Genomic DNA, 13,092 nt, shown 5'->3' with positions numbered 1-13,092 from the left:
ACTTTTCTGCACTTGTATGGACTGGATTTTGGGGAGGATATCAGAAAGATCAAGCTGCGGTGCATTGCTTGGGAATGTCAAGATCTCTGACCTTGATATCGCAGACGATGCGGTCATCTTTGCAGAGACTCTAGATATCCTTTTTGGGGCCCTTGAGGAGCTGAATGGGGAGTCGATGTCACTGGGATTACAGGTTTCCTGGATCAAAACTGAGATCCAGGCATTCAGTGACATCTTGGATGCTGTTATCTTGTCTGTACCTGTTTGTGGTGAGGATGTTGAGGTCACAGAGATATTTACTTACCTTGGCAGTGATATTCATGTCTCGCCATGTTGTGCGCCAGCAGTTGACGGCTGGGTCAGGCCTGGGGAGTCATATATTCAGTGGATCATGGGGTGTTGTGCTGTCAGTACCTGATGCAAGAGGATGAAAGTCTGAGTCATGTCCTTGGTGCTTCCAGTCTTGCTCTATGGATGTGAAACTTGGACTCTGACCAAGGATCTGAGATGGAGATTTAACTCCTTCGATACAAGGTCTCTTCGGAGAATCCTTGGCTATCGCTGGTCAGAGTTTTTGTCCAACGAGCGGTTGCTCAGAGAGACTCAGATGAGATTTGTTACGTGTAATAGTCCGTGAGCATCGGCTGCAGCTGTATGGACACGTGTCTCATTTTCCTGAGGCTGATCCTGCTCACCAGATTCTCTCAGTGAGGGAGCCCCTTGAGTTTTGGAGGCCAACGGGCTGACCACATGGCTCGTGGTTGCAGGAATTTGATCAGAATCTCAGGGAGATGGGGATGGGCCAGGCATCTACCTGTGGGATAGCCAGACGGAAGCCCCTGGAGTACTGGTCGAAAGTGGATGCAGTGATGCACTGTTACGGCGCGTGCTCCCATTCCTGACCTGATCTGTTGAGGACTTGTGGTTGGGAGGGGGGCTTGAGGACTTGAATAAGAAAGGTGTTGTGGAGGACAGAGATTTCGAGTGGGGAGTTGGGGGCAGAGAAGGGACATATTTGGGAATTGGGGGTTGAAGCTTTGGGGGGGAGAGGGCTTGAAGACTTGGGGTTGAGGACTTGAAGTCACATTTTGCATCACGTGGAATTTCCACGAGTCCGTGCCATTAAACTGGGAAAGGAAATTCCTCTCAAACTTCCTAAGTATTCCATACGATATTCCTGAGGTTGGACAGATGTTTTCTGACTCTCCTGAGTGGACACACCTTTGTTGTGGGCTTTGTGGAATGCACCGAGATTGCCTTCGGTTGGATTTGCCTTCCAGGAAGAGAGTGCAGGTTTGTTTCAGAGCAACTGCCTCACCACGGGATTCAGGGGGCAGGAAGAAGGGTCGGATAACCGAAGACAAGATGGGATTAATCTGTGCATGATTCTGTTGAAGAATTGTCTCCAGCTTTCCCAAGGGATAAATATAACACCAATTAAGACATTAGAGGCATCTTCATCTCGAGATAGTTTTCCTCTTCGTGATTCTGTCTCGACGGGAGCGGTTGGTGCAAAACCAACTTTTCCTTTTACAATAATGTTCTTCCAGATCGAGTGCGACTCAATGAAACAAATTCTGTCGTCACATCCAACAACCTGTTGAAGACGCTACATCAGGAACACATGGTTTATTTCCATTTATAATGTTAATTGTTAATTTTAAAACTCAAAAAGCAAAAACTTTGTAGACATGCCTAATGTAGAGGCTTAAAACTGTTGAACAAACAAAATGTTGAAAAACAAGTTTAAACAAGTGAACGATGTTTGTTTTGTCCGCGAGGTTCTCAAGCAGTCGTCGTAATACGACGATAGGCCTTTTTAATAGCACCAGATGACCTTGGACCGTCCTTTTTCAGTCCATTGCAGGACTAAGGCCTCCTTAAACCCAGGCTGAGGGTTGTTTGGTGTACTCACCACATTTGCTAAGTATGGGTTGGCAAGAATGAGAAGCCATGGCAATCAAATCCACAACAGCGACTGGAGAAAGGAACGAGTCTCGAACCACTCGAACACACAATCAGTGCGAAAACAAACGTCATGAATAAGAAATTCGACCGAAATAAATTATTATTCCACATTATCATATCGAAAATAAGAACACACCATCGGACGGTAAATTTAATTCCGTGAATTTGCAGCGATTTCTGGTGAGGAAGCCAAGCCTTCCTTGTGGGTTGCCTGGAAAGCTCAGAGGTTTGCTCACTCACCTTGCAGCTGTCTAGTACCCTGGGTTTGAATCTCAAAACAGCTCGAAACTGTCACTCGAGCACTTGACATCAGTGTGTGCGCCATTCTTCGGAAACGCGTCAAGTCGGAGGACCCGTCTGACAACACTGGTCCTTGGTCGGCGTTAATGATCCCACAGGCTCTTTCATGAAGAGTCGGTGAGTTGCAGCTGGAACCAAGTTATATGTTTCTCATATCACCTTACAAATCACATGTTAAGTCTGGTCAGCCCGTTAAAGTAGTCGTTGTAGTGGTCGTAGTTATTTGAGTCCTACACTGGCTGTGAAACATACTTTCCTTTGAGCAATTCCCAATAGCAAGGTGTGGCTACCTTTACAGAAACTACCGGGTAATTCATCAAATCGCATTCGCTGCTTAATAATTAGAAGTTAAAGATTTGTTCACGATTGGTTGTATAAAAGGTCAGTTTTGAATGTTTCAGTTTGGATCCATTTTATCCTCTCCAGATTACAAAATAACCGACAATTGAAAAAAAACAAAAAAACTTACTGAAACACAAAAACATCAGAAACCAGAAGGGACATCTTCCATGTCGCGACGTCACCAGATATGCCTCCGCCAACATTATTACATCATTATACATACTTGTACCAGGTTTGATTTAAATCCCTTTAGCTGTTCTCAAATATCACGTTTGACCATCTTGACCCCATAATCTAATCAGTTTATCTGAACGTTATTATACATACTTGTACCAAGTTTGACTTTGATCCCTTCAGCCGTTCTTAAGTTATCGCGGGAATGAAAACCTATCACGGATGCACAGATGCACAGACGGACAACCTGAACACATAATGCCTCTGGCGACTTCGGCGGTGGAGACATTTTTTTTTTTTAATCTTTACTTATAATGGAGCAAACGTGGATGTCACCATTACTCCAAAATTGATATGTGGTGGAAATTGTCGCCTTCGATAGTAGCCAGTATTACAAATCAGATTCCTTTATCTTATGATATGGAGTCTGATATGTTGTGATCAATCAAATTTCTTTCAAAAAAAATGACAAAAATTATAAAGTGACTTTCCAAGACTGTGCCGGAGCATATTGCGCACCGAAGGTGGGCCGAGAAGGGACCGGAGGGCGGGAGTAACCGCTAATATGTCATGCAAGGAAGAAGGCATGCCTGTTTACGCTCGTTTCCAGCTTCTTCACACTGTCCACCGTCCTTAAATGATAAAATCCCAGAGACACTTCTCTAATCATACCGCCATAAAACCTCGAAACACCAGCTCCCTGAGAAAGCCATCATGCACCGTGCAAGATCATGTGATGTGCTATGTCTTTGGTCATGTGACCCTCTATGAGCGTGAGAGAGGCTGCACCAGCTGAATTTTGTTGTTGGATATTTCTGTTGACAAACATTTGGAGACCGTTTTGTGATTTTTATTACCTCCGCCACCGAAGGTGAAGGAGGTTATGTTTTCATATCTCTCTGTTTGCTAATTGCCGGAATCCTTTGAATTTCAGCAATGATGTTGGTCAGTTGTGTGTGTCATTCTGTGTGTCTGTCTGTCTGTTTGTTTGTGTGTTTGTTTTCCCTGTAGCAGCTACACTGTTTCAGCGATCATGACCAAGCTGGGTACAGATGTCGGCCATGGTCCAACTTAGACACTTGTCGTTTTTGTTGAATCTAGGTCAAAGGTCAAGGTCAAGGTCAAGGTCACCGAAAAACCAAAATTCTTATTTTCGCAATAACGTCCGCTAAAATGGTCGTATCGACTTCAAACCAAATCTAAAATGTGCATCTTCCAATTCTGCATCCAACCATATGTCTCATTTGGGGTGTCACACCAACACCCTTCTTATCGGTCGGGGGTCGAATGTCGGGGGGGGGGGTGTTCAGGTCAAAAATTTCAAATTGTGATAAAAACGCCATTTCAAGTCCGATTGATTTCCAAGTGATGATCATGACCAAACTAAGTGCTATAACTCATTAAACAGTAGCACTATCGACTTATAAGAACCAAATTGATTTCCAGGTTTTTTGTTTTTTCAGAGATCATGGAGATATGACAAAGTTATTCCGGCAATTCCTTGCTCAACGAGCAATTTCATTTGTGTTTGTTTGTGTGCTGGACATCTCAAAAAGTTGTGGATGGATCTGGATGAAATTTTGTGGACAGGTTTGGTGGTGACAAGGACAAACTGATTAGATTTTGGTGAAGATCCGGATCCGGATACTAGAATTATTTAAGTGATTCTTCACCATTGAGAGATAGGGCTCAAAACGATATATTTATTGGGCCTGATATGTTCTAATGGATCATGCATTGCGCGGTGGAGGTCTGCACTCTACCGAGTGCCCTTCTGGTTATTATTTCTTTCCTAGAATCCTGAAAAGCAAAATTTCAACTTTCGAGCCCATGTCGAAAGAACGAAACATTGATACGCTTGAGTGAGTGAGTGAGTGAGTGAGTGAGTGAGTGAGTGAGTGAGTGAGTGAGTGAGTGAGTGAGTGAGTGGCTGGAAAGAGATTCATGTGTTTGAAGATACAAGTCTCGATTACCTCCCAATTCCCTATTATCTCATCAGCACAACTCATTGGAGATTTATTCTCCAACAGAGTCAAAAAAAGAGGACAAAGGTTGCTTGTGATAATGATCCAAGTGTCGTATCTCAAAGCAAATTCCAAAATGCGGGATGAAAGGGAAGTTTAAAGGAATAGGGTTGGTTGGTTGTTGTAGCGTACCATGGAGTTAACCAAGGTATCTTTGACATCATTCTATCTTTTATGCAATCAACTTGTCGAGTGTCATAGGTGTGCGAGGGAGGGGGAGGGGGTGGTGGTGGTGGTCAGTGCGTATGGGAAAGGGGTTGGTAGATTGGGTGGAGGATGGAGGATCATGGCGTGGGTGGGGATTGGAGTGCTGGATATATACTCAATGAATATAAAATAATTAATTGAACAATTGATATTCACCAACTCATCTCTTCACTTACACCATTTACAAATTAATTCCAATGTTCACATTTCTGGACGATGCTCGTTATTTACTGTACTTTTTTTTTTACTTTCGCTACATTAAGTTAGTGAGTCTGTTTGAAGTCTTTCTTATAAAGGAATGCAAACGAGTTCCAGAGGAAAGAGAATCACATACCAAGCATGCCCTTTCACCAGGCACGCCCTATCGGTCTTGTTCAATCAGAAAGTTTTTCCCTTTCTCATAAATCAAAGTGATAGGACATGTGCCTTCAGCGGGTTCATCTCACTCTGCGGACAGAGTGTCAGTGCTGCCACAGCAGCATGTTTTTTTATTTTTTATTTTTATGTTCAAGGCTTCAGTCAAGGACAAAATAGTCCTCATCGAGGCCAAGCCTTAAGGCCCAGTCACACCTTGACGTTTTAGCCAGCTTATGCCCATTTTTGGAAAATTTTTGCAAAACGCTGGTACACGTCGAATACGTTATGGGTACGTTTTGTATATGTTAAGACCACGCTGAAAAACACTTCCATAAGTGGTAGTACGCTGGCTTTAAACGTTTAACTTTTGGGTTTTCCTCAAATTTTTTTCATGCTGGAAATTTTACGACGTATGCCGGCGTATGACTCACACGTTCCGCTACGCTGGCCATAAGTTGTAAGCACGTTATGCGATCGTTGACACACGTCGGCCACACGTTACTTGTAAGTTACTCATAAGTCGAAACACGTCGAGGTAATGGTTAGCGTCGGTGTTCCAGACTCCCTGTCTCCTGTTTAGCGTACCCGAAACTTATTTCTAACCTATGAGTAACGTTTTGTAAGCACGCTACACGAACGTTGTTCACACTTTGCAACACGTTACTCAAAAGTACTACTACTACTACTACCACCAACATCGACATCATTAAATTCTCTCGAACTACTACTACTACTAATACTAACATCGACATCACTAAATTCTCTCGAACTACTACTACTACCAACATCGACATCACTAAATTCTCTCGAACTACTACTACTGCTACTACTACTACTACTACTAACATTGACTTCACTAAATTCTCTTGAACTACTCCCAACATTGACATCACTAAATTCTCTCGAACTACTACTACTGCTACTACTACTACTAACATCGGCATCACTAAATTCTCTCGAACTACTACTACTACTACTAATAACATCGACATCACTAAATTCTCTCGAACTACTACTACTGCTACTACTACTACTACTACTACTACTACTACTAACATTGACTTCACTAAATTCTCTCGAACTACTCCCAACATTGACATCACTAAATTCTCTCGAACTACTCCCAACATCGACATCACTAAATTCTCTCAAACTACTGCCACTGCTACTGCTACTGACATTGACATCTACTCAACATGGAGTCTGGAACACTGACGGGTTCCTCTTGTGAAGCCCATTTGTGCATACCAATTCCCCTAAACGCTGCCGATACGCCATTATACGGTAGATGTAAGTTAGAAACACGTTCAGTAAGTTCTGTGGTCGTCCGGAAGACGTCAATCAAATTCTTCTACATACGCCAATGTGCGTTTGAGATACGTTACACATAGGTTCAAAGCACGCTACTAATAGGTTCAAAGCACGCTACTAATAGGTTCAAAACACGTTACTCATAGGTTAAAAATTAAGTTTTGGGTATGCTAAACATTACCTCGACGCGTTTCGACTTATGAGTAACTTACAAGTAACGTGTGGCCGACGTGTGTAAACGATTGCAGAGCGTGCCGAGAACTTATGCCAGCGTATGCGGAACTTGTGAGCCATACGTCGAGTAGGTCGTAAAATTTTCAGCATGCTTGAAATTTCACGACGTACTAGACGTACCACGTAATATGCCAGCGTACTTCATTGTTTTTCATCGTGCTCCTAACGTATACACAACTTACCCATACCGTATTCGACGTGTCCCAGCGTTTTAGACACATTTTTCATAGGTCGGCATACGCTCGCTAAATCGTCAAGGTGTGACTGCGATGTTGACACTTCCAATTTTCAGGCAGTTATGATTTAAATCGGTGTGCGGCAGGTTTTTAACAGAGAACGGCACGAGTTCGTCGGCGATACGTGCAGCGCGCTATGACTAAGTTAAACTATCGTTGGGCATAGGTTGTGAATGCCGACAACAGGCTAAGCATTCGTTGGTATAAGTTATCTTTAACACAACGAAACGTTCTGTGCCCATTACTAATATGTTATGCATACGACCAACACGTTATGAATACGACCAACACTTTAAAAAAAAACCTCAAAACTTCAGCGTACGCCAACGTTTTACGTGCATTTTTATACGTTGCCATTCCTGGCTAAAACGTCAAGGTGTGACTGGGCCTTAAAATAAAAGAACTGCATTGATAGACTAGAGGGGGAGCACTCGGGAGAGTGAAAAACCTCCGCCGCCAATACTGCTGGGTCACTCAAGTGAACCTTATATCTTATTCATTAAATATGATGTCAACAGTGCTGACAGTTAAGAGTTCTTTTCTCCATTTTTTTTTGGGGGGGGGAGGGGGTGGAAATCACTTAAAACATGTAGAAATGCAAAAAAAAATAAAAAAGTTGCGAAAAAATTTTTTATCTAACAATTTTTTTTTGGGGGGGGGGGTTGGAAATCACTTAAAACATGTAGAAATTCCAAAAAAAAAAAGTTGCGAAAACTTTTTTATCTAAATTTTTTGGGGGTTGGAAATCACTTAAAACATGTAGAAATGCAAAAAAAAAAAAATTTTTCTTTTTTTTTGGGGGGGGGGGGGGGGGGGTGGAAATCACTTAAAACATGTAGAAATGCAAAAAAATATATATATCGAAATTTTCTTTAAAAAAAAGTCGCGAAAATTTTTTTTTCTCTAACAATTTTTTTTTTGGGGGGGGTTGGAAATCACTTAAAACATGTAGAAATGAAAAAAAAAAAAAGTTGAGAAAAAGTTTTTTATCAAATTATTTTTTTGGGGGGGGTTGGAAATCACTTAAAACATGTAGAAATGCAAAAAAAAAAATTTTTCTTTTTTTTTGGGGGGGAGGGGGGGTTGGAAATCACTTAAAACATGTAAAAATGCAAAAGAAAAAAAAATCGAAATTTTGTTGAAAAAAAAGTTGCGAAAATTTTTTTTTCTCTAACAATTTTTTTTTGGGGGGGGGTTGGAAATCACTTAAAACATGTAAGAATGCAAAAAAAAAATTTTTTTTCTCAATTTTTTGGGGAGGCTGGAAATCACTTAAAATATGTAAAAATGCAAAAAAAAAATTTTTTTTTTCTCTAACAATTTTATTTTGGGTGGGGACCAAGTCCAAAATTTAATGGTCCTTGGACCATACCTAACCCCCCCCCACCAAGTTTCGTCGAAATCCGTCTAGGAGTTTTTCCGTAATACTGTTCACAAACAAACAAACAAACAAACAAACAAACAGAAAGGGGGTGAAAACAGTAACCTTCGTCCATCTTCGAAGATGGCGGAGGTTAAAAAGTAAGGAAAGAGAGAATAGTCTAAGAGTGTTTGAGAAAGTAAAAATAGTCTAAGAGTGTTTGAGTCATCAGCATACGAGTGTATTTGGTTATTTGTGGAAGAAAGAAGGTCATTGATAAAAAAAAGAAAAAAAGAAGAAAGAGTGTTGGAGACAGAACGGAACCCTGAGGGGCACCGCTTGTGATTGGGAAGGGGGTTGATGTTGAACCATCAACAATTATGGAGATGGAGCGGTCGGAGAAAAAGCTCGAGATGAGAGAGCAGAGTGAAGGAGGAAAGCTGAAAGAGGGAAGCTTGGAAATCAGATCACGAGGGCAAACCCTGTCAAAGGCTTTTTGAGATATCAAGGCCTACAACAAAAGATTCCCCAAAGTTTCTCAAAGAAGAGACCCAGACATTCGTAATGTAAGAAAGGATATCACCTGTAGATCTTACCTTGCGAAAGCCGTATTGGTGGTCAGATGGAAGACTGTGAGATTCAAGATGCTTGAGAAAATTGGAATTGACAAGACATTCAAGGACTTTGGAAACAGTGGAAGTCGGAGCAATGGGGCGGTAGTTAGAAGGGTTTGAACGGTCACCCTTCTTCAAAATAGGCTGTACTAAGGCATGGGTCCAGGTAAGAGGAAAAGTTTGGGTTTTCAAACAAAACCGAAACAAACGAGCAAGCACGGGTGCAAGTTCTGAAGCACAGTCCTTCAAGACACGGAGCGGAATGCCATCTTGCCCGTCGGCCTTGCTCATGTCCAAAGAGAGGAGTAATTTTTTTGACGGCATGAAAAGAGATTATATGGAGGGATATAGGATTGGTGAGGGGGAGCATCAGAGGGAGATGGAATGTTAGAGTCATCCAGTGTGGAGTTCGAGGAGAAAAAAGGAACCAAAACGAGTTGCTTTATCGGTCGGAGAGACGGCGATGGTATCTTCGGAACGGAAAAGCGAAGGAAAGGTCGAGCGACAGTTGTCATTGGAGACACTTTTAGCTCAGGACCAGAAAGATCTATTAGTGGAAGGAGATGAGAGGTTGTCACATTTCTTTTGAATCAAGGAATGCTTCACTTCACGTATAACATGTTTGCATTGATTTCTGGCAGACATGAAAGCTGAATGCAAGTCAGAGGAAGAAGAGTTTTTACATGTCCGACATACGGCATCCCCTGCACGAACGGCCACAGAGCGGGGGGGATATAAGCCTCCATTCCTGCAACAATAACCTCAGCTATACGTTCAGCAGAGATGGAGGCATCGCCCGAGGAGAGGCAGTAGTCTTTCCAGGGAAAGCCAGATAAGAAGTTTCATAAACCAGTCCAATCACCATTATTGAAATACCAATCCTGGCATTTCGTCGGAGCAGTCGGAGGAGAAGTGGCGCCAAGTAGAGTGATGTTCACAAGATTGGGGTCAGAAGAAGCAATTGGAGGTGAAATTGTGTAGGTGTAATGCAACGGATTAAAAATGAAGAATAAATCCAAAGTATCGGTAGTGTGGTCATGACGATCTGGGATGTGGGTAGGGTGGCTGATAAATTTGTTACAAATCATTAAGAATGGAAAATCATTAAGAGCTTCAACTCACCCCCACATCCGTGTAGGAAGATTTCAGCCTCTCCCTGTGGTGGACATCGAAGTCTCCGAGATCGAGAAATTATGCTTGAGGGTGTTCGGATGTCACGGCCTCATGGCAAGAGTTACGACAGTTAAAGAAAGCGATAAAGTTTGTAGAATTGGGAGAACAGTAAGTAAAACAGAGAGAGAGAGATATTGATGGTCAGGAGACAAATCTTAAGCCAGATGACATCAAAGTTAGGAGATTCGAGGTCCACAAGGCGTACAGCAGGCGTGTTGATGTAATACCCTCTCCTGGTCAAAGCAGGAATTTGTAATTTGTTCAGGGTGCCGGCAATAGCTCACCTACTCTTCAAGAAGGACGCCAAGACATCTTTAATGTCCACCGACTAATGTCGGCAGAAGCAACGCCCCTTTAACGTCCATCCGAGGGACGGCACCACCGAGCTATGTATATTAGCGGAGCGCACCCCAGCGATTGGTCATTACCTCCACCTTGGAATACCCCAGGGGAGGCTGGTCAACTACACTGGTTTCAGTGAAACAGATGGTGCCCTGTCGTGCTATCGGCTGCAATCACGGGCATTCTCGCGAGTCCAAAAGTGACCAAAAGCATCGCTTTCCACAAGTAAGGGAACTTTATTTTATATTAAATGATGTTATTATTATTTATTTATTTATTTATTTATTTGTTTGTTTTATTGTTTGACTCTCGGCGGTGAAGTTTCAACTCGATAGTATTTGCCTGATCCAAGTCGCCGATTCTGTTTATGTTTCTACCGATGCGTTTCATTGATCATTGAACGTATGTTGTTATAATCACCAGCAAAGTGATTCACAGTGATAGTTGTGCGTGCGTGTGTGCGTGCGTGCGTGCGTGCGTGCGTGCGTGCGTGCGTGCGTGCGTGCGTGCGTGCGTCACAGCAGACGACTCGTCACATCTGAATGTGCTGATGTGCCGGAGATGTTTTCTGGGGTTTCGTCGGATTTCTTGCCGACATCAAAAGAGTGCGCAGACGATGTACGACAACGCAGTAGCCCCCAGCCAACGCACCCTTTGAAACATGTGTTGACCTACAAATAGTCACAAGATCACCTGAAACTGTTTTTTGGGGGGGGGGCTGTCAGGTCTACGTGAGGGAGCAACAACAACCCAACAGCAAGGCAGTTTGCTAGTACATGAAGGAAATTGCTGATGTGGCACCAAATTGAAGGTGGAATGGGAAACTGGCAGCCCCAAGATGAGACAGCCATCCTTGAACAAATCAAAAAATAAAATCACACACAGGTATGATGTTCAACCTCCTAACGATCAGGACTGATGTGGAACTCTCGTCTGAGTAGAAAGAAGCGGCGATATCATACATTGCAGGTAATACGTTGTGTGCATGGTGAGCAAGAAATATCCGTGTCTCGAGTGTGTCGACGCTTCGATGGAGACAAAACCGACCGAAGTTTCCTTTGTCCATTTCACGAATCGGGGTTGGGGGGTGGGGGTGCGCTGGTTCTCCCATCCCCAAGGTTTGTGCAAGTTTGCATTGAGGCTGAGAAATGTTTCTAGAGAATGCTGAAAGTGACCGGTGGCAAACTTGCTCGTGGTGATGGCATCAGCACTGCCATGGTTACAGCAGTCCTGGAGACTTGCGTTGAGAAGAGAGTCTTTGTTTCACTTGGCAGGCAAATGTTTGATTGCACGACAACGAACAATTGTCTGTTCGCTCTCATCAAGTGCAGGAAAACGGTTTACAGATGACACTTCTGACTTAATGAAATCACACGCTCAGCGATGCCTGTACCTCTCGGATTCCAGCGAGGGAACCATATTTCAACACGGTGGCTGCTTCACCCCGACGAGCACGTGCTGCAGGTGCGCCCCAGGTATACATACAGCCCAGTGGACGGCGCACACACTGATGAATCTACCTGCCTGCGAAACACCAGGATGAGAGTATATAGCCGGATCATGATTCAAACTCAGGCTGGACCGTTGAGAGGCGAGTGTGCGTGTGTGTGTCTATCTCCCAGCCATCCTGTCATCCATGTTGTAAATCAGCGCGTATTCTTCCCGAAGAACTCCGTGGGGGATCTGCAACGTTCACCAACTAATGGTGGCCCAGTTTGGTGTATTTCCAAAGGACGGAGATCTTTGTGATTGAACGTCCGGCATGCAACGCATCATTCGAACAGTTCATTGTTGGGGTCTGGAAATTATCCCCAAACAAGACGGCTCAAGGGTCGACGCGCTACCTTCAAACCGGCCCATCGAACGTACGCGCCTTCAATACGTGACCGATCTCCAGCATTATCAGTGTAGCCACACTCCGTTAACGATGCAACCAGTAAAAGGAATTAGTGACCTCATCCTGCTCAAAATGGAGATTACACGCAAAAAAATGACGACACGCTCAACATCCCCGAGTGCATTTCCTCCAACGTTTAGTTTCCTTTTCAACTTCGCTTTGCTGCAAAGAGGTTTCAACGATAACCCCACATGATGCGGTATCGGCGCACAATGGTGGACACTGAATGGACAGAGTGAGCCGGGTCGCTTACCAGAGACACAAAGAGCAGCGGAAGAACGGGCACGGTCGGAGGCAGAGCACAGGTAACGAGCAGCAAGGCCGGAGGGAGCAGAACACGATCCCAGTACGGCATTTTGCTCCGCGTCATGTGGCACACCTGAGGACCAATGATCTGCAATTACAATCCCACCGGGACTACAGCTCTGTGAATAAAAGCTTTGCATTCGGTGCAGCAGTGAAAATACTAGCTCAGATTCCAGAACAAGTTGTCCAAACTCTCTGGAATCGTTTAACAAAACATGGACGACATGAATCATGCAAGTTCCCTTAC

General features: G+C 43.5%; 1 protein-coding gene across 3 annotated transcripts in view; it reads right to left on the bottom strand.

Annotated features, from left to right (window-relative positions):
* The window catches only part of LOC147010206 (choline/ethanolaminephosphotransferase 1-like), a 30,757-nt gene that overhangs the window by 5,053 nt on the left and 12,612 nt on the right, over positions 1-13,092 (bottom strand). For 2 of the 3 annotated variants that reach the window (XM_085863006.1, XM_085863004.1), the window contains exon 7: positions 12,793-12,918. The exons of the other annotated variant lie outside the window; for it this stretch is intronic. In XM_085863006.1, coding sequence (XP_085719132.1) covers positions 12,793-12,918 — 126 coding nt within the window. The remainder of the gene's footprint in view (positions 1-12,792; positions 12,919-13,092) is intronic. 3 annotated transcript variants of the gene reach the window in all.

The sequence above is a fragment of the Eptatretus burgeri genome, chromosome 17 (genome assembly GCF_056783735.1).
Source record: "Eptatretus burgeri isolate ZD-2024b chromosome 17, Ebu_testis_v1, whole genome shotgun sequence".
Classification (NCBI taxonomy): domain Eukaryota; kingdom Metazoa; phylum Chordata; class Myxini; order Myxiniformes; family Myxinidae; genus Eptatretus; species Eptatretus burgeri.
This window is presented reverse-complemented; position numbering and strand designations above follow the sequence as displayed.